The sequence below is a fragment of the Microtus pennsylvanicus genome, chromosome 8 (genome assembly GCF_037038515.1).
Source record: "Microtus pennsylvanicus isolate mMicPen1 chromosome 8, mMicPen1.hap1, whole genome shotgun sequence".
In the NCBI taxonomy this organism is placed as follows: Eukaryota; Metazoa; Chordata; class Mammalia; order Rodentia; family Cricetidae; genus Microtus; species Microtus pennsylvanicus.
This window is the reverse complement of record NC_134586.1, coordinates 23,366,359-23,389,753: the sequence shown is the minus strand read 5'-3', so window position 1 is coordinate 23,389,753 and position 23,395 is coordinate 23,366,359. Positions and strand designations below refer to the sequence as shown.

The window sequence follows — 23,395 nt, the reverse complement described above, 5'->3', positions numbered from 1 at the left end:
ACGGGCGGGCAGGCTCCAGGGCCAGGCACTGCACCTGTCAGGTGAGAGGGTGGAGAGGCTCGGCTGCCAGATTCAACTGGAAAGGAACCAGTCACTGCCCAGCCACACCTGGGAGCTGGGATCCGGAGTCAGCTCAGGCCTCCTGCAGCCCTGCGGTTCCCGAGGCACTGGAGGAGGTAGCAGGAGGCTGGAGGCCAGGGCTCGAGAAGAGGGCCCAGGAGGAGATAGGGAAGGCAGGGGAGGAAGTGAGGCAGGCTCAGAGAACCTGGCACAGAGAGGGAGACCCAAAGAGAAGCAGGAGGCAGCTGGGCCAAGAGGGCCTGAGAGCTGGAGCCAGTCACACCGTCAGGGAGGAAAAAGGCAAGAGGGAGAGCTGCTAAGCCAGGCATTGTGCCTGCTGTGGAGACCCAGGAGGCGCTAGCGGGCAAGCGAAGGTGGTTGAGAGGCTCTGTGGCCAGACAAGCTCAGTGCTGCCTGGTTGGCCCCAACTCCAGAAGGTCAGCTGGCTCCTGGAAAGGTGGAGGAGGGTGGGAGGACTGGGGGAGAGTGGCCTCAGCGTGAGATGCGGGCACGGTGAGGGGCCGCCCTGTTCTGCCTTCATGCTGATAATGCTGGAACACACCAGAGCCCCGAGCTCAACCTTGACCTAGACCCCTTACCTCCCCAACTCACCTAAGGGCTCCATGGAGGACAACAAGTGCAAGGGGCAAGACCCTTGTCCTCTTCAGTCCATGCAAGAGCTGGGGAAGGGAGACAAGCGGGAAGAGCAGGGGCTGGGTCCCGAACCCCCAGCGCCCCCACAGCCCAGCGAGGAGGAGGAGGCGCTGATCGAGTTCCACCGCTCCTACCGAGAGCTCTTCCAGTTCTTCTGCAACAACACCACCATCCACGGCGCCATCCGCCTGGTATGCTCCAAGCACAACCGCATGAAGACGGCCTTCTGGGCAGTGCTATGGCTCTGCACCTTCGGCGTCATGTACTGGCAGTTCGCCTTGCTGTTCGAAGAGTACTTCAGCTACCCCGTCAGCCTCAACATCAACCTCAATTCAGACAAGCTGGTCTTTCCTGCCGTCACCGTCTGCACCCTTAATCCCTACAGGTCAGTCAGCCCTGTGCTGTCTTCGGGGTGCCATGGGTTTGTGTTGGGGAGGGGGGCTCAGTGGTACAACACGTGCTTAGCATGCCCAAGGCCCAGAGTTCCACCCTCGGCAGCACAAAAGCAAGCCAGTCCCACAATAAATAAGAGTGGTGATGGAGGAGAGAGGCCAGCGAGCGGAGGTCCAGGTCTTGAAGGTGCTGTGGAGGTGGATAAGATCTTCGTGTAGAAGGAAGGTTTGCTGTATTGGGGAATGAGTTGGTAATATGTGGGGTGAAGGGTAGGGGAGTGGGATGGGGAAGTCTGGTTGCCACATGTCCTCCAAGTCCCTGGCTGATGTATGCAGGTGAGCCACCTCCCGCTGCCTTAGCCTCCTGCCCAGGCCTCTGACCTTTAAGGGCTTTGGTGTGTTCTGAAGTTTTGGGTTTCATCGGTGCTCTTTGCCGGGTTGTGTCTGGAAACTGGACTGTTAACCATGGGGAAGAGAGGCGGGCAGGGCTGGGCACTTGTACATACCATTTGAACTCACTGTTAAACCAGACGCGGTGCTGGGCACCGGGCGGGAGAGGCTTGGTGATAATCCAGCGACCTTTATGGAGGGCCAGGTGCTGCCCTAGCTACTGGAGACAGAAAGCTAAAGCAGGGTGGGGGAGGCAGGAGCGTAAACAAATGCTGAGCGCTCCGTGATTAGCGCTATAAAAACCGAGCCTGACTGCCTTCAAGGAGTGTGAGGTCTCTTACAAGTGTTTGAATGAGGGTAAACGGGTGTGAGCACACACATCAGGAATGCAGGCAATTATGGAAGTCTGGGATTGGTCACACGCTGCGGGTGGAGGCTCCCTCAGGTAGCCTGTCGGGCCCAGAGTTGGGTCATGGATTAACAAAGGCTGGGAAGTCCTGTCCTGGAGAGGCAAAACTGCTCCCATATAATGAACACAGTAGGAGTCACTAAGCTGAACAGGACCGGCTGCTAGAAGTCCTCTGCAGTCTCCTGTGTCATTCGCAAAGACGTGGGACGAGATGGTATTATCCTCGTTTTACATATAGGAAACTGAGGCCAGGAGAGACAAATCAACAGTCATCGATACTGACACAGTCCTGATTCATCCTGTTACTTTGGTCCCCAAACTCGGCCTTGTCTTATACTCAAGAGGAGGGACTTGGGATAAGCGAAGCTTCCCATCACTTGTTCGCCTTCATTTCAAGTCTTGGTTGTTCCCTCCCTTAGCCTCCTTTGTCCATTGGGCTTTCTGAGCTCTTTTCACCTTAGACCAGGCAGGGTGGGGGACAGAACAGGCGGAAAGTACTGGCAGGGGAGGGGCCAGGGCCTGGAAGTTGGTTGTAGACACTCAGTAAATATTTGTGGGCACAAAGATGAGGAAATATGGAGAAGGCCAGCGTGAGTCTTTTGAGGTCTATATATTTTCTAAGGTTCTGCTGGGTGCTTGGCCCTGGACAGGCCAGGAGAAGCCCCGGAGAGTGGACACACGCTGCCCCAGTCTGGGGAGCAGTTGTCCATACAGAAAATATCCCTCTTACTGGAACGTGACTGACTGCAGGGGGAAGAGGAAGAGGACACACAGAAGGCAGGGAGGGTCGAGGAGAGGACTCCCAAATACAAGAGGAAACTGAAGACCTACTATGTGCCCGATTCAGTGTTGGGTGATGTTTTAAACACTTGCTCCTTAATTCCACAAAATCTAGCAAAGTGGGCATTTTTATGTGTTTCCTTTGTTGCTTTCTTTTCTATTTTTTCTAAAGACAAGATCTCAATACAGCCCAGGTTGGCCTTGAACTCCTGGGATATTAGGGCGCTTGCTACCACACCTGTGTTGTTTCCAGTTTTCAGATGAAGATGAAATCCTTAGCTCTACAGCTGTGTAGCTGATAATGAGGGGAAATGGCAGTGACAATCCTGTCCACACAGACTTATGTCCAGATGGTTTACCAGATGGAGCCAAACTAGAATGAAATCTTAGTAAACGGGCCAGGTACGGTAGCTTATGCCTTTGACCCCAACACTCTGGAGCCAGAGGAGGCAGATCTCTGTGAGCTACAGGCCAACCAGAGCTACACAAACATAAGGCACTTGGGGCTGGATATAAGGAAGAACTGATCCAGGCCTGGTGGCACAAGCCAGTGATTCTGTGATTGGGAAATAAAGACAGAAGAATCAGGAGTCCATGGTTAGGCCTGGGTACAACTTGAGTTTAAGGCTGTATCCTGTGGGGTCCTGTGCCAACAACAACAAAAGAAAACCAAGGAAGAACCTGAACAGTGAAGACCATGGCCTCTCTCTCCTGGAGAGAGCAGAGCAAGGGCCTTGGCATCAAGAGTGGCCTAAGAGAGGGCCATTTCCTCAGAGAGCCACAGAAGGAGGTGGGGCTCTCAACTGCTAAGCCACCCTTGACCTGCACTCTTTTCAGTCTAGATGGCCGGCTTTACTCAAGTGGCTGGCAGGGAGAGCCCAGACTGAGGCCCGGGTTGGCCAATGCTCAGGCCTTCTCTGTCTGGCACTTTGGCACTGGGGCCGGAGTGGTTCAGGGCAAGAACTCCTGCATAGGCATAGGCAAAGGTGTGTGTGTGTGTGTGTGTGTGTGTGTGTGTGTGTGTGCCTGGGTGGGGGCTCAAGTGTCACGGCACCAGTTCTCTCCTTTTTACCTGGGTTTATCTGGGTGGTTTGGTTTGCCAGCAAGTCATCTCACTAGCCCCTGTCAAGCTTCCTGAATAAGAAGGGCTCCAAGAACCTAAAAGTAAAAAGAAGCTAAAGCCAGCAGCTGTTGAGAGGAGTGAGAATCAGAATCTAGGTCTTTAGTATCTTTTGGGACTTTTGTTACAACCGAGAGGTCACATGGCAGATGAGTGGCGGACATACTCCCCTGTGATGTCACTTATCTCTAATAATGAATACCCATGGTAATAAAATACCAACCGCAGCTGCGTAGTCCCCACTAAGAGTGGTCCTTAGTCCTTTCCACTGGGAAGAGGGACTCTTTGCCACCTATGTGGGGCTTCTACTTTAAGGACAAGGTGAACACTCATTGTATTGCTGAGGAAAAAGTTTTATGAGTTGTTACTTTGGGAACTGGTTATCCGTAAAAGATGCCTTAGGTCACTAAGGGTTAGACTCTATGTAGCCAGGGCCAGCTCATTAGAATGTGGAATTCTACAGAGCATCACTCTGACAGCCTAAGGGAGACTGCAGTTAGGGTTCGTTATGGCTAACTCTTCCTAAAGAAAAAATGGATCTTGTTGCCGGGTGGCAACAACAGTCCTGTTCTGAGGCCAGAAGAGCTCAGCGTACCCGTCTGTCTAAGCATGGCATCCACATTCACCTTCCTGGCAGTCCTTACCCTCCACAGTTTGTGAGTTCTTAAATCACTATCGCGGGGACTGAATTCCATGTGTGATCTCAGAGCTCAGAACCCACTCATGAGGGAGAAGGGCTACTTGTTGGACATCTACATGTGAATGTATTGGGGTACAAGCTGGGGCTGTGGGGTCTCTGTGTGTGCCCCCTTAGCATTGTTCAGAGCTGCTTGGGAGACCAGGGCCTGGAAAAGTGATTACAGAAAGTCAAGACTTTCCTGGATGAAACAGGAAGAAGGGCTCTAAGCACAGGGGTACCCATCGCTAAGGAAGGAGACGGGTTTGTCTTTTGTTCTCAGCTCTGCCAAGTATTCCAGAATGCTGACTGGGAATGCTTTAGAGGTCCCTGGGTGGGTGTTTAGGAGCCTTTTAAATATATCAGAGAAGGAGGAGTAGACAAAGATGGGAAAATAAGTGGGCCAGTCTCAACCTTTTAGGATTCCTGTGTCCTGCCAGCCTGTCCTTTTCAGAGAAGGAGAGCCACAGGGGAGGCTAGCTTGAGAGAAAGGAGATGCTGATGGTTAAATTTGAACACTCCTTAGCCAGGAGTAGTGGGAAAAAAAAATCAGGGACTGTGGAGTCCAACAAACCTGGGTTTGAAGCTTAGCATCAGTATGTCCTGGATGAGTGACCCTAAGATAGTTGCCTATGGATGGGCCTCGGATTCTTGAGTCATAGAATGAAGATAGTAAGGTCTGGTAGAATTGGAGTAGGGAGTTCACCCATCTCCCACAGGCGGGTGGCCTGACAGACAGACAGACAGACAGACAGACAGACAGACAGACAGACAGGAGTGAGGGCAATAAGCATGGCCCAGGAAGGAAGTCAAGGCCACATGGGGTAGATCACCTCGAGAACATCCCATCAGAAGTGTCTTGACTCCTTTGTCTAGCCCCTGGTCTTAGGACAAGACCTGAGGGCTTACTGTGCTTTGACTAGTGCCAGTCCAAAGCTCAGAATCCTGTCACACAAACGTCTTGTGACAAGACGTTAGGAAGGTGACATGGGAATGTTATGGAGAGGAGTGTCCTTGGGGAGGGAGAGATTCCTACATGGAACTTGACACGGGTACAGGATCAAGGGTTGCGAGACCAGACTGCTGGGGTGTTCATAGGCACCCAGTCCAGAAGAGGCCAGAGGAAGCCGACTGATATGGGGAAGAGTCTGGTGAAGACAGAGAAGTGGTAATGTACTGATGAGGAAGAGGGAGATGAAGGTGGTGACCTGTATCACAGAAATAATCCCAGCAGTGCTGGGGACCTGGATTCTTCCCGTGTGACACTTCCCTGGGCTCCTGCTCGTCTTCCCCAGGTCTGGCCATCTTCACTTTGTGTCCCTGAGCATTCCCTCATTTCATCTTTCCAGAACTTTCTGTGTCCATTCTACAGACAGGCAGCCAAGGCTGGGAATCACAGACGTCGGATTCCTTACCCAACATTATATAGCTGGGACACTAGTGTGCCCTTCCAGCAGGGGGCAGTGTGTGTGTGTGTGTGTGTGTGTGTGTGTGTGTGTGTGTGTGTGCTCTAGTGGTCTTTATGGGACAGAATAGAGGACACCCACGTCTGGGGCATGATCTGACTCATGTCTTGGCCATTTTATCTTGGAAAAGGGCACCACGGTGCTATTAGCCCAGATCATCGTGCGGTATATGTAATGGTTGTGCCCGGCTCCTCAAAAGTGCTCATACGAGCAGGCACGGCCACTCTTAAAATCATCAATGCCATTTCAGTCTCTCAGAAGGCCTTGAACACACACCTTGGATCTGAGCTCTGTTTTCTCCTGAGAAAGGATATCGGGCTGGTTACAAAAGGGGGGGATGACTAGGGTCCAGCCAGCTGGACTTTCAGGATGAAAACAGAGCCCAAAGGAGAGGACTGGGAGGCTTTAAACTGAACGGTGGCGCATTAGGACCATGGATGAGCTTTTAAATAGCCTTGGGCTCAGTTTGGATGCTCACCTTACTAGACCTAGATAGAGGTGGGTGGTCCTTGGGCTTCCCACAGGTCAGGGAACCCTGATTGCTCTTCGAGCTGATGAGGGAGGGGGACTTGATCGGGGGAGGGGGAGGGAAAGGGGAGGCGGTGGCGGGGAGGAGGCAGAAATCCTTAATAAATAAATAAATTAAAAAAATAGCCTTGGGCTGCAGGTGTGGCTCAGTGGTGGTGGGCAGAGGCAGTGCCCAGCATTTATGAGGTCCTGGGTTTGATCCTGGGCACCACAAAACGAACAAAACAAAGCGGTATTTGTGTATGATCCCGCATCTCTGGCAGTAGTGGGTCATTTCACTACTGCAGGAAGTTTGCTTCCTTTCTTTTCTTTTTAGAGACACAGTTTCTCTTCTCACAGCCCTGGCTGTCCTGGCACTGGCTCTGAAGACCAGGCTGACCTCAAGCTCAAAGATCCTCCTGTCTTTGCTTCCTGAGTGCTGGATTAAGGGAATGTACTGCCACACTTGATTCTCAATTTTTTTCTTTAAGTGACATTTAAGAGTCAAGATTTGGACATTTCCAGTCAATTCCTCTTTTACATATATTATATATGTTGTTTTTTGAGACAAGGTCTTACTATGTAGGCCTGGCTGACCTGGAAATCACTATGTACATCAGGTTGACCTAGAACTCAGAGATCTGCCTGCTGCTATCTTCCCAACGCTGGGATTAAAGATGTATGCCACCATGCCTGGCACAGTAAATATTTTTAAATTATTACTATTACTATATTTTAAGTGTATAGGTGTTTTGCTTGAATGTATGTCTTGGCACCATGAGCATGCAGTGCCCACGGAGACTAAAAGAGGATGCATAGCCTGGACTGGAGTTAAAGATAGTTGTGAGCTGTCAGGTGGGTACTGAGAATTGAACCCAGGTCCTCTGGAAGAGCAGCCAGTGCTCTTACCCTCTTGAGACATTTCTCCAGCCCCCTTTACAGTAAATATTAAACTCAGGTAGTGTAAATCCTCCAGCTTTTTTCTTTTCCACAGTTGTTTTGGCCACAGCAGGTTCTTTGCAAACAGGCATTGTCGTTGCATGTACCTGTAAGCTCAGCTGCTCGTGAGGCTAAGGCAGGAGGATTCCAAATTGGAGGTCAGCCTGAGCTGACTCTGCGTTTTCATAGACCTTCGAACCGCCTTCCACTTACTTTTAAAGTGTTTGCTGAATCCGGGGTCTGGAGTGTATGGAATCTGAAGATCAACTTGGGAGTCCCGGTGACATCTAGCGCATGGCCAGCTGTGTGATTCCTTATGTTTGCACTCTTGGTCTTTAGCAGGGTTTCAGTGTGCTCTGCAGTGGAAGAAACCTAGCTTATCTTTTTTTAAAATCAGATTTACTCCTAAGTTTATCAGATTTCTTCAAAATTCTATTTTTAAAAATATGTTTTTATTTATGTGTCCATGCGCATGTCTGTGAGTGTATGCCACATGTGTGAATGTGGTTGGGGGCCAGAAGAGAGAGTCAGATTTCCCTGGAACTCCAGTTACAGGGGTTGTGAGCGCTGGATTGTGGGTGCTGAGAACTGAACTCAGGTTCTGGAAGCACATGAGTATCCTTAATTGCAGAGCCAGTCTCCATCCCCAGCGCGCTGTTATTTTCATTTTCTATTTCTTTCTGCTATTTAGAAATACAGTCAATATTTATGTATTGATTTTGCATCCCGCAGCCTGGTTTAATTTACCATCTGTGTTTTGTTTTGTAGACTGTCATTCTAAGGCCAGCTATGTTGATGTCCACCATACAGATAATAAGACGGCCGGTACTGGGAATGAGGAATGTAGGGATTTATATGGGCCAGTGTTTGGGTCCGTTCCAAATCTCATTAAAGCGAGGCCTCTGGAGAAGGGAAGGGTGGCTACTACAACTGGTATTTTTACAGCAGTTCAGGGAGATTCTGAAAGTGCATTTGCTGAGAAGTCTGGATTTGAAGACACAGTTGACAGGCACTTCCGAAGGCCACCCTCCCCAAAGGGGATGAGGCAGGATGACCTGAGCTGCCAGGCTAAGGAAGTGAAGAGCCCCCACCCATCCCGGGCAAACAGGTAGCAACAGACAAGTCCTGGCCTAGGCTTCCACTGCGAACACATCTATTTATACACTTACTCCCAGTCAGTTCTCGAGCCATCAGAGCGATCACTGATTCCCTCCGCTTATGGAGAAAACCATTGCCCAGCGGCGGGCCACCCCTAGACCGACCTCCTCCCCATTGGCCATTTCAGATACACTGAAATTAAAGAGGAGCTGGAAGAACTGGACCGCATCACGGAACAGACGCTCTTTGAACTATACAAATACAACTACTCCTACACTGTCAAGGCTGGGGCCCACCATCGCAGCACCCGCAACCTCAGGAGTGCTCTTCCGTACCCCTTGCAGCGACTATACGCACCGCCTCCGCCCAACCCAGCCCGCTCGGCACGCAGCTCGTCTTCCAGCGTGCGCGACAACAACCCCCAAGTGGACAGGAAGGACTGGAAGATCGGCTTCCAACTGGTAAGCCCCGCCCCTCGGTCCCGGGCCCGCCCACGCGCTCACCCGTCCAATGGCCCCGCCCACTCTGTCAGACCGAGAGTAATACGGATGGATGGATGGATGGATGGATGGATGGATGGTCGCAAAAAACGAACGCTACAGCCACCTGTGCCACTTTGCTGGCAGCTTATGAGGCAAGGGATAAGTGGCGGGAAGTAAAGTCTGTTGCAGAAAATATACATTTCTAAATTCTAGTCCTTATTGATGGGACACATTTGAGACCCTCTGGTGACAGAACGAACGGAGAACTGAGGTTCTGCTAGCCTGTAACAGAGAGCAAGTAAATTAGACCCCTTAGTAAAATGAGATGTGTGTGTGTGTGTGTGTGTGTAACCCAGGTCCTTGCCTGTATTTAGCAAGGGCTCTTCCCCTGAGCTACATCCCCAGACCCTAAACTTGTAGACTAAAGGAGGAAAGGGGAGAGGGTCAGCGAGTGAAGGAGAAGGGAGGCCCTGGAGCGATGGGCCAGACCACCAGCATATAGGAGTTCTAGACCATCTCTATTGTGGAAACAAACCTTTTGATTCCCCAGTATTCACACTAGTGAGAGGGGAGAATTCTTGCTTCTCTTCCTGCCTGGTTGTGTAAAGAAGCTGCAGTGAGACACTGCCTACCACGGCCTGGGTCCTGTGTTCCTCTGGTCAACTCTCCTAGGGGCGACTGTGTTTCTCCCCTTCTGTTCTGCCTACACCCTGTTCCCTAAACCTGCTCATCAGCCCTCCGGACACCTCACCTCTCAATCTTTGACCTTGGTGGCTCCCTGATGGGCACTGACATTCTGATCTCTGTGTGCAGTGCAACCAGAACAAATCAGACTGCTTCTACCAGACGTACTCATCCGGGGTGGATGCAGTGAGGGAGTGGTACCGCTTCCATTACATCAACATTCTGTCCAGACTGCCCGACACCTTGCCATCCCTAGAGGAAGAAGCCTTGGGCAACTTCATCTTCACTTGCCGCTTCAACCAGGCCCCCTGCGACCAGGCGTGAGTAAACCCTGGTGGCTCAGTTCTTCCTCAAGAGTATCCTTCCTGGGTCCTCCTGAGGGCTCAGGAAATGCTTGTTGGCTAGGTGAGGGAAGATACGAGATGGGCAACGCACAAGCCCTAGCCAGAGGCCAGAGTCTATGCCCATCAGGTCCCCTGTAGATAGCAGTGTGCTGAGATCTGTGGGCTGAAGGTCTCCCGGGTCCCCTCTGTGCTTCTGTCTCTCGGCCTGGTGACTCTTTCGTTTCACACCATTCTTCAGAGCCTTCTCTTTGTAAAGAGAAACAAATCAAAACACAAGAAAGGTGGTTTATTCAATGAATGTTTCTGTGTGGCCACGTGCCATACTCTGTTGTAGGCATGTGGGGTATAGTACAGGTTAAGAAATATACATGTATATACACACATACACACATATACACATACCTACCTACCTACCTACATACATACATACACACAATCCTTGCCCTCTTGGCATTTTTACTCAAGTGATGTGAAGACAATGACGCTAATACCTATTTTAAGAGTGGCATCCAGTGCGTGAGATGGCAGATGTGAGCCCTTTATACGCTCCAGGGCATGCTGGGGTCAGCCCTCTTGCACCTAAACAGGGGAAGCGACATGCCCAGAGGCACAGGCTGTCCTAAGGATTTCCACATCCCACTGTCTCTCAGGCATGTCTGTTAGGACCCCTGTCAGAGTGTCCTTCCAAAGAGGTCACGGTCAGTTATCCAGCTCTCTGTGAGCTGGCAGGAGGTGGAAGTAAGGGGGCTTCTTTCTGTCGCCTCTGGCCTCCTACTCCTGCTTCACCTCTGTGCCTTGGTGTTCAAGGGCTAGCTCCTGCGTGGCTGAGGAAGGGCATTGAAGCAATAGCTCTACTCTGCAGGGGGGCCCTTCCCTCCCGTGTCACCAGAGCAGCAGCAGGGCCAGGTGTCACCTGCCCCATGCGCTCACGTGCGTCCATACCTGTCTGTACTTTCTGTTTGTCTAAGGATGAAAGTCAGCAGCTGGGGAGTGAGGCCGCTAAGCCTGGGCCAGCCGCACCTGTCACCAAGCCTCCCTGGCGCCTTCCACCTGGAGTTTTTGTCCCTGTCCTCTGCCTTTGTCCACTCCAAGCTCTTGCCTCCCTTCCCAGCGAGCCCACAGTTCATCTTTGTCTTGGCACGTAGGTTCCTTCCTCAGTTTAGAGCCCTATCCTTTCTCAGCAGGATTGTTGAAACAACCCTGCAAGCTGTCTGACCTTCTGCCTCCACGTCCTCCTCCCTTCGTTCTTCCCAGGAAGTCTTTGTCCCTTTCTCTTGCTGGAACAGAATACTACAGACTGGATGATTTGAGAAGAAAGACGTTCATCCATTTCTTACAGTACGAGAGGGTGGGAAGTCCAAGAGCCTGGTGCCGGAACCTGACTGGGGCTCCCACAGCATGACAGAGCTAAAGAGGAAGGGAAAGTGAGCGTGTGAAAGAGAAAGCAGGAAGGGACCTGACTAAATACTAGCCCAGTCTTACAATAGCTAACCCACCCTTGAACTCGAGGTAATGCCACCGATCCATTCATGAAGATTCACCCCGTGACCCTATCTCCTATTGGATCCCATTTTCAACACATTGGGAAGTCATTTCCCAAAACAGGAATGGAGACGCATCTTTGAATCATAGCAGGGAGCTTGATTTTGTTATATTAACTATTATAGTCAGTCCTGTTCAGAATCCTGTGAAGAAGGGGCTGGAGAGATGGCTCAGCAGTTAAGAGCACTGGCTGCTTTTGCAGAGGACCTGGGCTCTGTTTCTAGCACTCACATGCAGCTCCCAGCTGTCCAGAACTCTGGTTCCATGTGATTCGGCATCCTCTTCTGGTCTCCACAGATACCAGGCATGCATATGGTACACAGATATACCTACAAGCAAGCGAAGCATTCATATACATACCATCAATACAATACAACCCTCTGCAGTTCCTGTGGCCTTGCGAGTCTAACTGAACTTCCTTAGCATGGCCTTCTGGACCCTTCTCTTCTCCTTCTTCCTCTCTTTTGTTTTCCTTTTTTTCTTCTGGTTTTGTTATTGTTGTTGTTCTGAAGATTGAACCCAGGGCCCTCACAACACACAGGCAAGCACTCAGTATCACTGAGCTACATCCTCAGACACAATCTTTTCCTTCATGACATGTAGTAAGAGTCTTTCTTTTCATAAGTACAGTTTAGTGGTTTTAAAATATCTTTAGAGTTGTGCAAACGTTGCCACTGTCTAATTTTAGAGCATTTTTCCCACCCACCACCAAGAAACCTGTTTACCCATTAGCATTTCCCCATTCCATCTCACTCAAGCCCTGGGAGCCACTAATCTGCTTCCTGTCTCCATGGGCTGCTCTTTGTGGAGATTTCACACAAGGGACAGGGATGTAGCTCAGTGGTAGATTTATGGCCTAGCATGTACTAGGTACATATATATAGCATGTGTCAGAACTCATGTATGAGCAAATAATGCCGTGTTGTATAGACATAGCACAGCCTTGTGATATGGGACACACCTGCTCTTTGGCCCATATGAATGACCCTGACCTGTGTGTGCCTGAGTGAGGTTGCACACTGATAGTGTTTTAGTTTCCCCTGGATGCACGTAGGAGTGGCATCCTGGGTCCCATCACTGTTTCACCCTCAGAGGCACTGCTGGACCTGTGTGCAGGGACACACTTCTTTATCAGCAATCCCGAGGGATCTAAATTCTCCACGCCTGCCACCTGTTATTGTCTATCTTAAAAAACAAACAACAACAAATTGCCTTTAGTTATTCGTATATGTGCATGTGTGTGGACAGAGGGCAATTTCAGGGAGTTGGCTTTCTCAACCTTAGGGCGACAAGCTTGGCAGCAAGCACCTTTGCCACCTGAGCCATCTTGCCAGCCCTTGTTCTCTTTGTACTTTAGGCAATTTGATGAATCTCTGGCACCTTAATGAGAAGCTTATACAGTTCTTACTAAGTATTAAGACTTTAACTTAGCCCTAAGTAACCCCCACTTTTTTGAGCCTTTTCTTTTCTTTTGGACAAGGTCTCAGTCTTCTCCCACGCTGATCTGGAGCTCACTTTGCAGCTTGTAGCCCCAGCGAGCCTCATGCTAGCACTGGGATTAAAGGAGCGTACTGCCACAGCTGGATGGGGCTTTGTTCTTTAAAATTTGTTTGTTGCGTTTGTGTATGTAAGAAAGAGACTGTCCGTGGGAAATATGGCTAGCTCAGGGCCACATGACCAAAGCCACACTTACCTCTGGTCAGTGTCCTCTCTTACTTCTCTACTGGTCGCAGGCCAGAACCTCATTTTCCTCTTGTCCTGTTCCCACCGCTATGTCCAGATAGCAGGACGTAGAACACAGGTCCGCTCTCCCCACGTAGCTCTTGGAACCTGTAATTTGCTGTCAATCTGTGTTTCTACTGTGGCAGCAGGGCCTGTGTGATTTTCTTCTTGTTTCCCAGGCCTGTTTTAGACCATCTTTGGACCCAATCATCTGAGATATGCAGGTGCACTGAAGCCTCTGGAAAACACGGCTTCCTTTCCTCGCTGTGTTCCAAACGTCTTCCCTCTGCTCCGTGCTCGCTGTGGGCTCACCCCCTCCTCTAATGCTGTTTCCCTCCATCTCTCCATTTCCTTCATGAACGCATTCAGTAACTACGCATTAGTGAACTCCCGTGTTGTCTGTATGCCAGCAACCATGTATCTAACCCCAGAATAAGACAAAAATGAAGAGGTGTGGTTCCTGCCCTCACGGATGTCACAACCCGAAGGGAGAACCAAGATTTAGATGCCGAGAAGTTAGGAGCACTGCAGATGTCTTAATATAACACAGGAGGACACAAGGAACCAAGAAGTAAGATCAGAGGAGGAGAAGCTGGGCTCTCAAGGAGATGCCCAGGCCCATCCTCACTGTGCAGCCTTGGGATCCCCACCAGCTGGGAGGGAATGTGGGGATTCACTCCATAGGTGACATGTAACAGGTAGAACCAGTGGATCTAATGGGGCGTCATGGGCGAATCTTAAACAAAAAGCTTAGGAGACTTTTGTTTTGCTTTTTAGAAAAAGATAAAATAAGATCTATAATACACAAGATCACTTATGTAAGTCCCGGGTCAGCCATCCTGTCGGTGTGGCCTGTCTTGTGTGATGTATTTGAGGCTGTTGGCTGGAGTGACCAAGGGAGCATGGCCGACCTCCCAGGGTTGTGTGGACACACAGACGGTGGCAGGAAACAGATGCTCCTGAAAGTCTGGGGGGCGAGATGATTTCTCTCCCTCACCTGCTCCGCTCACCCCCTCTACTCACCTCTCTGCTCCTGTCATCTTTGCTCTCTTACCCATCAGGAATTACTCTCACTTCCACCACCCCATGTACGGGAACTGCTACACTTTCAACAACAAGAACAACTCCGATCTCTGGATGTCCTCCATGCCTGGAGTCAACAATGGTGAGCAGCTCCTGTCCCCACTTTGCCCTTCCAGCCAACCTGCCTCATTCATGTTTGCTCTCCCTGAGCTTATGATCTAGAGATGCTGGGCACCTTCTGGGTCCCCCCTTGATATGCCCCTCGCTATTCTGGAAGGGTCTGCCTGTCCTTTCTCCCAAAGGACAAAGCCGCTACCCCCATAGCCCATTCTAGGCATGGAAGGAATTCTGTGCTTTAAGCCTGGCCCAGGATCCAGCTCTGGGTTCCCAAGTCTACCTGAGGGGTTTACAGGCCTTGTTCCACCAGGAGATGTAGGGCTCTGCAAGGGTGAGAGGGTGGGTCTCCATCCCCAACTCTTCCTCTACTGCATCCTCAGGTCTGTCTCTGACACTGCGCACAGAGCAGAATGACTTCATCCCCCTGCTGTCCACAGTGACAGGGGCCAGGGTGATGGTGCACGGGCAGGATGAGCCTGCCTTTATGGATGACGGTGGCTTCAACGTGCGGCCTGGTGTGGAGACCTCCATCAGCATGAGGAAGGCAAGGATGCTCTGACTGGGAGCCTGGGAGGAGGGCCCCACTGGCGGGAGGAAGATGGGAAATGAGAGGTGGACTTGGTAGCCAGGAGACTGAAGGGGGGTCATGTGAGTAGTTTCATGATGTGGAGGTCTTCAGGAGTGGAACTGGATGGAGGGGCTAAGCAAGGGGGCCTGGGAAACAAGGCTTTGAGGAGAACCCCCATTGCTAAGGAGGGTTCAAGACATCCTTAGAATTCCAGAGGATGCTTTGGACCCATGCACGGGCTAGAAAATAGTACCAGGAGGGGTGTTTGGGGGTGCCGGGGCATGCTTTGAGATGGGGAGGCTGACGGGTTGCTGGCAGGGTGTGAGTTGGTAGTTGAGATGGAGGGAAGACTGAAAAGCCAGGGCTGTGCCCCCTTGCCAGTGCTCTCTTGACATCCACGGGTTCACAGGAAGCCCTGGACAGCCTTGGAGGTAACTATGGTGACTGTACCGAGAATGGCAGCGATGTCCCTGTCAAGAACCTTTACCCTTCCAAGTACACGCAGCAGGTACACAGAGCGTGCTGCAGCCATTGGGGGCTGCACAGTGGTCAGCAGGGTGGAGGGATGGAGTAGCAGAAAAGGCCCTGGTGGAGCAGTGGTTCAAAGGGCTCAGCCTTCCTGCACTTGGGGCAGGGTGAAGCCTCTTGCCCCTCCCTTCCTCCCAGGTCTGCATCCACTCCTGCTTCCAGGAGAACATGATCAAGGAGTGCGGCTGTGCCTACATCTTCTACCCTAAGCCCAAGGATGTAGAGTTCTGTGACTACCGGAAGCAGAGCTCTTGGGGTGAGCCGGGGAGCCCCTGCCCTGTCCACTGCTCACCTCCACTTCCCTATGTCCCTGGCTCCCGGAGCCCTTGTCCGGGATGGCTCCCTCCCACCTGCCCTCGTCTCCAGCTCCCGGTTGCTTTTCTGCCCTGAGTCTCTGCCTGTTTCCCACCTCCTTCCTTCCTGCCATGGGCTTTTGTGCCTGTGTGAAGGGATTGTCCTTTCTTAAAAATAACCTGCAGCAGAAGGAAGGAAGTGTGTGTGCCTAGTGAGCTCTTCCGCAGCTACTTTGGTGTGCCTACTCGTTCTTGGGATGCTCAACAGGGGTGGGGGAGTGGGGTGGGGTTAGGTAGAGCACCCAACAGCTCCCTGGGGCCCAGGAAGAAATTATTAGGAGTCCTGTGTTTCCATCTCATCTCTTGGTGCCTTAGAAACTATGTATTCTATCCTTTCAGCATTCCAGTGATGCAATTTCTGAGTGTTTTTTAAATTAACCTTCCTTTCTTTTTCCTCCCTCTCTCCCTCTTTCCTTCATTTCCTCTTTCCTTGTTCCTTCCTCCCTGCACACCTGTGCATGTGTATGGGGGGGCGGTGCTCACAGATTCAACTCCGAGCAGGCGCAGGGCCTTTGCCCACTGAGCCACCTCTCCCCCAGGCGTGTAATTTATAAATCAAATGCACATTCCTCTGTTAGAGAATGTTTTTACCTGGAGCAGGGCACAACCAAACAAGTTGGAGAGCCCTGGCATGTCCTGTTATCCGGCCATTGTTTTGGACACACCCTTTTCCTTTCCACTGTGGCAGAGCTATGCTAGAATGCAGGGAGAAAGATGTCCTACCAGGACACCATGCATGGCAGGAGATCCTCATGTTCCAGATCTGTGTGCTCTCATCTGCACAGACACTTGTCCTTCAGACCCCTCCTCCAGGGCCCCTTTAACCTCTTCACCCAGGGGCCCCTTAGCCCCTCCCAGGGGCCCCTTTAACCCCTTCTCCCAGGAGCCCCTCTAACCTCCTTCTCCCAGGGGCCCCTTGGCCCTTCCTCCCAGGGGCCCTTTAGCCCTTCCTCCCAGGGGCCCCTCTAACCCCCTCCTCCCAGGGTCCCTTCTAGCCCCTCCTCTTAGGGACCCCTTTAACTCCTCCTCCCAGGGGCCTCTTAGCCCCTCCTCCCAGGGGCCCCTCTAACCATCATCCCAGCTTTATATACCCAGCTCTCTAGCAGGGTGAGAAAGGGAGGAAGTGGGCCACAGCCATTGCTGGAGGGGACAAGGCACTAGCAGCCGTGGGCGCGTGGCGGGCTCTCTGGAGTTGTTCCACCTCGGGCCTAGTCCCACCTGCCTTGGATTGCTTCTGACAGGACTTTTCCTGTCATTTCTCTTGTTAGGGTAGTTTCCTGCTCCTGCCCCTTGCCCCCAGCTTTCTGACCCCAGTTTCCTGCCTCCTTGCCCCACCCCCGCCCCCTGCCTCTTGCTCCCCGCCTCCTGCTCCTTGCCCCTTGCTTCCAGTCTCTGCCCCCACAATCTTGGAGGGAGCTCAGAGACTACTTGGTATCAGCTTCTTTCTAAGATGGGAGGAGCCTGGGGAGCAGGGAGGACCAGATGAACAGGGCGGTGGGTGGCCGACTTGGTAGACCCTCTTCTATTTCCCTCCCTGCTTTCCAGCAACGCTTTCCAAGTTCTTTGTCTTGTTTTTGTTGAGACGGGGTTTCTATGTAGCCCTGGCTATCTTAGAACTCACTGGGTAGACCAGGCTGGCCTTGAACTCACAGAGATCCACTTGCCTCTCTGGGATTTAGTGCTAGGATTAAAGGCATATGCCACCCCCACCAGCCTATGTTCTTATATTTATTTATTTACTAAGATGGGGTCTTGATACATAGCTCGGCTGTCTTGGAACTCACTATATAGACCAGGCTGGCCTTGAACTCAGAGATCTGCCTGCCTCTCCCTTCTAATGCTGGGATTAAAAGTATGCTTCACCACTGTCTCGATAATTCTTTTAAGATTAAAAATGCTTGGAGCTCCTCAATCCCATTGGAGGGCCCCATGTCCCATTCTTCTCCTCTTTTTCATCTTGTTTTACTGAAGTAATTTGCGTCTTAGAGTTTACTCACTCAAACTATAGGGTTTTAGTTAAATATAGTTGCCATTTTTGGTGTTGGGCTTTAATTCTGGTCCCATGATCACCACCAATTTTAGAATTCTTGAAATCATTCCCAAAGAAACTTTTTTACCTATGAGTAGTCCCCCAAGTTTCCCAGCCCCCAATGCCAGCTGCTGAGAAGTCACTAGCCCAGGTGTTGAACATCTCATGTCAATGGAGTCATGAGCATATGACCTTTGCCCCGGCTTCTTTCACGTAACATGCTTCCAGGGTCCAACCATGCTAACAGGCATTGTGACAGAGTAGTTTCCTGTTGCAGTTATAAAACTTTTGTTTGTTGAGACAGAATCTCATCCTGTAGCCCAGGCTGGCTTCAGCTTTACAGCAATCCTCCTGCCTGAGGCTCATGAATGCCAGGATGACCGGTGTGGACCACTGTTCCCAGCTGGTTGTACATCTTGTTTATCCACGTAGCCAGTCGACGGATATTTCGGTTGTTTCCTATTTGGGGCTTTGTGACTAATGCTGCCGTGAACATCTGTGTCCATGTCCTCGTGTGGGCTTACATTCCCAGTTCTCTCCTTCCGCACCTAGGAGAGCAGCTGGGCTCATGTTAGTTGTTTAGCCTTTCTGAGGGACTGCTGTACTTTTGGAGGTGGCTGCATCATCTCGTATTCCCAGCAGGAGTAGATGATTGTCCCGTGGTCCTTGCTGGCAGTTTTGTTTAGAACAACTTTCCTAAGGAGTGTAAAATTGTATCTCATTGTGGTTTACCCCTTTATTATGCAGTCATTGTCCCCATTTTCTCTAACTTTAACTTGTGTGCCTTTTGAACACATATTTCTATGGCTGTCCCCTGTCCCCAGCTTAGCTTAATTTCATAAACAGTTTTGTGTGGTCGCCACTCCTGAGGCGCCCTTGAAATGCTCTTGTTGAAAAGTGAGTGCCCAGATGGTGTGGAAGGCTCTGTGTGTGGAGAAGGGGGAGATGCTCTCAGAAAACAGGCCCTTCTTTGCACCCACAGGCTACTGCTACTATAAGCTGCAGGGCGCCTTCTCCTTGGACAGCCTGGGCTGTTTCTCCAAGTGTCGGAAGCCATGCAGGTAAGGGTCCTTCCCCAGTGTGGGCTGGGCAGGGACTGCTTGGCTGGGTAAGATGGAGTTAGCTAACAGAACCCCACTTCTTCACTGAGCACTTCAATCTGTTCGCAGTGTGACCAATTACAAGCTCTCTGCTGGCTACTCACGATGGCCGTCCGTGAAGTCCCAGGTAAAGTGGGGAGAGGAGGGATGGATGCGCATGTAAACATAGTTGCACACACGTGCAAATGTGCATGTATAACCCAGTGGACCTCTGAGAATTATACATGCTGTTATATATGAGTGATGCCATCCATCCCTGAAAACCTGAGGGGTACAGGGGTGTCCATCCCTGAACACATGAGGGGTACAGGGTAATCTCCTTGCCATCTCCACCCCTATTTTTTCCCCCAGGATTGGATCTTCCAGATGCTGTCCTTGCAGAACAATTACACGATCAACAACAAAAGGTCAGGCCTGCTCCAGAGCTCCTAGGCAGGATCCTTGGGGAGGAAAGGGGGTTCTCATGGGGGAATTGGGAAGAGGGCCTTTGGAATTAACCCTCCAACATTTCTTCCTGCTCTCTCCCCCTTCCCAAAGAAATGGAGTTGCTAAACTCAACATCTACTTCAAGGAACTGAACTATAAAACAAATTCGGAGTCTCCCTCTGTCACGGTAGGGCCTGCCTTAATTAGGGAGCCTGGATCTCCTGGGGGTTTGGCAGGGTAGCTCTGAGGGAGGATGAGGGGTTGTCTTCGTGGGGTCAGAAGGGTTTGTGCCCGAGAGGTAGAAGATAAGGAAAAGGAAGTTGAGTCTAGGATAAGGTGAGGTCATCAGAGAGAGGGATCTGGGGTGTAAGGTCTGGTAGTGGGAGGCACGCACGTGTGACAGACAGCTGGGAAAAGGCCCCTGAGATGCACCCCAGTTTCTGCAGGGCTCATGACTATTTTTTTCTGTGGGGCATGATAAGCAGGAGTTGCCCCTGCACTGTGGGGAGACCCATTTGGCCCCTGGGTGCAAAGGGAGCTGGCTTGGTAAAGGTGCGGGTGCTTCTTTCTCTCGGCAGATGGTCAGCCTCCTGTCCAACCTGGGCAGCCAGTGGAGCCTGTGGTTTGGCTCCTCTGTGCTGTCTGTGGTGGAGATGGCGGAGCTCATCTTCGACCTCCTGGTCATCACAGTCCTCATGCTGCTGCACAGGTTTCGAAGTCGGTACTGGTCTCCAGGACGAGGGGCCAGGGGGGCCAGGGAAGTAGCCTCCACCCCAGCTTCCTCCTTCCCCTCCCGTTTCTGTCCCCACCCTACATCTCCACTGCCTTCTTTGCCCCAGCAGGGCACAACCCCCTCCCTGGCCCTGACGGCCCCACCGCCTGCATATGCCACCCTAGGCCCCCGTGCCCATCCGCTGGACTCGGCAGTGCCTGGCCCTTCTGCCTGTGCTCCGGGGGAGCCCTGAGAGAGCAGAATGCTTCTCTCACCCAGGCCAGTGCTCCTGGGTAAACTGAAGAATATCTCCTCTTCAGTGGCACTGTCCACAGCTGCCCAACTGTCTTTGGTGTGCCTGAGGGAGTGGGCTAAGTAAGGGGCCCAGGAAGCTGTCCAGAGAAGGGCTAATGAGCTGCTCTGAGCTGCCGGGCTCCTTTTTCTGAACACTGCTTTCCGCACAAGCTCAGACAAGTCTCCTTTTCCCTTGGATCAGCCAAGCCAGACTTGGAGCTTTGACAAGGAACTTTCCTGGGAAACGACCAAGGAACAAATATAAACAAGGCGCAGAAAAGCAGCCACAGGTTTCCTACCCCATGACCAGAGATTGGCCCGGCCTCACCGCCTTCTGAGACACAGATGTCTGCTCCCCCTCTTGAACTTGGGTGGGGAACCCCACCCAAAAGCCCCCTTTGTTAGTTCTTTGGCAATTCCCCTTTCCCGACTCCCCACTGGGGGCTAGAGTAAGACGCGTGTAGTAAAGGTTTGACCATTCGCCTTCATTTCCAAGACTCTTGTCTCGTTCGATACACCGTACCCCAGGGCCTCTGCACCGGGCCCTTCATACTTGTTTGTCTTAGTTATTTTATCAGCCTTGACGCTTCCTCTACCATCTCCAAGAGAACTTCTATGCATCCCTTAGGCCCCTGTGCAAAGACACCATTTTTTTTGTGACTTCTTACCCTATCCTGTCTCTGCCAGGGTTATCCCCACTCCCTTTGCTCCATAGTGCACTATATTATGTGTATCTGCCTCCTTGAATAGATCGTGAACTCCTTGTGGCCAGGGCCGAGTTTTGCTCATTTTTGTATCCTTGAGGTCGAGCCCAGTATTCCACTTGGAGCAGGCAGACAGGTACCCAATAAATCCTTGTTACATAAAACAATGTCTGCAGAGCCGGATGGGGCCCCATGAAATGGGCAAGGAGCTAATGCAAGCCCCAGAGGCACTGTCTAGTTTTTGGGAGGCCCTAGAGTGGAGGGGAGGGCACAGACAGTCATGCCAAACTTGTCATTGCTCCATGTCATCAAGAAGGTTCTCCTTCAGACTCCACCCATCTGTGATGTAACCTCTGCCACCCTCCTCCCTATCACACCCTAGTGGTACCAGACTCCACCCAGCTGTGATGTAACCTCTGCCACCCTCCTCCCCATCACTGCCTTGGTGGTGGAGGAGGATGAGACCAGGACCAGTTCTTCCAGAATATCAGAGCCTTGGGTAGTCTTCTTTATTCATAGCGAGAGGGGCAGAGGGAACCCTCCTGGCTTCAGTAAAGAGAAACTGGGGAACGTCTGAGTGGAACCCCACTTTTCTCATCTGCAGTTCCTCTGCCCATCCAATCATCAGAGCTGAGAACCAAAAGCGACCCTGTCTTGTTGCGTTGTGGAATAAGATTTGGAATTGGTTCCTATTTTTCCATTCATCACGATTTCTATCCTTAGGAGCCAGAGGAGAAGGGGGGTCTTTTTTCCTCACCTTCAGGGAACCCACTCTGTGGACCAGGCTGGCCTTGAACTCACAGAGATCCACTTGCCCCTGAGTGCTGGGATCAAAGGCATGAGGGAGGAGGGGATCTTGTAGAAAGAGGAGAAGGAACAGGGACTTTGGTCATGCGTGCCATGTGAAGACTTTGACTTCCCTTTCCTAGACTCCTGTAAATGACAGGAAATGATACTGTTTCAACATTGTCCCTGCCGGAGCCTCAGGTGTGGCTGCTCTGGCCTTCTCTCCCTCTCTGTTTGGCCCCAGCTTTGCCCTGCCCATCCCTGGTTGGCTCTATTCTGGAGGCTTAGTCCTTGTAGTCCCCCCCTCCCAGCTCCCCACCCTCTCCCAGCTCCAGGTTCCTCTTAGCCACCTGCATTGCCGCTCCATGTCCGGTCGTTATCTGGGGTCAGAGCATTAGCGGAAAGTGGGGTTCCACTCTCTGCCTTGTCCTCCCCAGCCTTGGCAGGTGAAAGGTGCAGTGACTTACCCTGGACTGTCACTCTCACAGAGCCGCCTGGAACCAGGCTGCCCCCCACTGATTCACCTGAACTCTCTCTAAGGCTGGGTATTGAATGGCAGGACTGCGTCCAGGGCCCACGTCACAGGGACTTGGAGCCCAGCGCCCTTTGGAATCAGCGTACACATGCTTGTGTGGGCGGTGGGGGTGGGGGAGGGGGAGGGAGGCTGTTTTCTGAGGCTCTTTCCTTCAGCCTTTGGTCTGCCTTCCTTACCCAACCAGCTCTGGTCCCCTGTTTTGACCACTATCACATTTTCTTTTCTTCCTTCAAAAGTAGTGTGGGTTTCTTTGTTTGCTTTAAATCGTGTACATGAGTGTGAGTTTCTTGTTTGTTTGTTTTAAATCATGTATATGAGTGTTGTGCCAGAGTGCATGAACGTGTGCACCACATGTATGCCTGGTGCCCACAGAAGGCAGAAGAGGACTCCAGATCTCTTAGAAGAACTGGAGTTATGGGGGCTTGTGAGCCATTTTTATGGGTTCTGGGAGCTAAACCTGGGTCCTCTCCAAGAGCAACAATTTCTCTTAACCATTGAGCTAGCTCCCCAGCTCCTTTTCTTTTCTTTTCTTTTCTTTTTTTTTAAGATTAGTGATAGTACACACCTATAAATCCCAGCACTCGGGAGGCAGAAGCAGGCAGATCTCAGTGAGTTCGAGTCCAGCCTCGTCTACAGAGCAAGTTCCAGGACAGCTAGAGCCGTTACACAGAGAAACCCTGCCTCAGAAAAACAAAACAAAATAAAACCAACCAAACAAACAAAAAAGATTCGCTGTCTTTATTTTATGTGTATAGCTGTCTTTCCTGAATGTATGTCTGTGCACCCGCATGCATACCTGAGACCAGGAGAGGCTGTCTGATCCCATGACACTGGGGTCACTGACAGCTATAAGCTGCTGTGTAGGTGCTGGGACCCCAGCCCTGATCCTCTGCGTGAGCAACAAGTGCTGGACTGTCGGCGTGTAACACCAGCCTGGCTTTGGGGTCATCTTCTT

The 23,395-nt window shown here is 51.4% G+C and overlaps 1 protein-coding gene across 3 annotated transcripts; it reads left to right on the top strand.

Annotated features, from left to right (window-relative positions):
- Nucleotides 1–119: 119 nt before the first annotated feature.
- On the top strand, nucleotides 120–20,903 carry Scnn1a (sodium channel epithelial 1 subunit alpha). 3 transcript variants are annotated; one of them, XM_075982716.1, is made up of 13 exons: nucleotides 120–497; nucleotides 678–1,099; nucleotides 8,679–8,952; nucleotides 9,787–9,977; nucleotides 14,327–14,430; nucleotides 14,786–14,949; nucleotides 15,383–15,481; nucleotides 15,640–15,757; nucleotides 18,866–18,944; nucleotides 19,053–19,110; nucleotides 19,335–19,390; nucleotides 19,521–19,596; nucleotides 19,988–20,903. In XM_075982716.1, exons 2-13 carry the CDS (start codon nucleotides 684–686, stop codon nucleotides 20,372–20,374), a joined length of 2,022 nt encoding a protein of 673 aa, XP_075838831.1. In that variant the 5' UTR covers nucleotides 120–497; nucleotides 678–683; the 3' UTR covers nucleotides 20,375–20,903. The 3 variants fall into 3 exon arrangements, with proteins under 3 accessions (XP_075838831.1, XP_075838830.1, XP_075838832.1); XM_075982715.1 differs by lacking the exon at nucleotides 120–497 and having other exon boundaries at nucleotides 504–1,099; XM_075982717.1 differs by lacking the exons at nucleotides 120–497; nucleotides 19,521–19,596 and having other exon boundaries at nucleotides 504–1,099; nucleotides 19,988–20,313.
- The last annotated feature ends 2,492 nt before the right edge of the window (nucleotides 20,904–23,395 follow it).

Excerpts from the sequence above, each read along its gene's own strand:
- Scnn1a (XM_075982716.1), top strand. The coding sequence starts at position 684 with ATGGAGGACAACAAGTGCAAGGGGCAAGACCCTTGTCCTCTTCAGTCC. Across the intron at positions 8,953-9,786 it reads GGAAGATCGGCTTCCAACTG|TGCAACCAGAACAAATCAGA; the intron begins GTAAGCCCCGCC and ends CTCTGTGTGCAG. Across the intron at positions 15,482-15,639 it reads CTTCCAAGTACACGCAGCAG|GTCTGCATCCACTCCTGCTT; the intron begins GTACACAGAGCG and ends CCTTCCTCCCAG.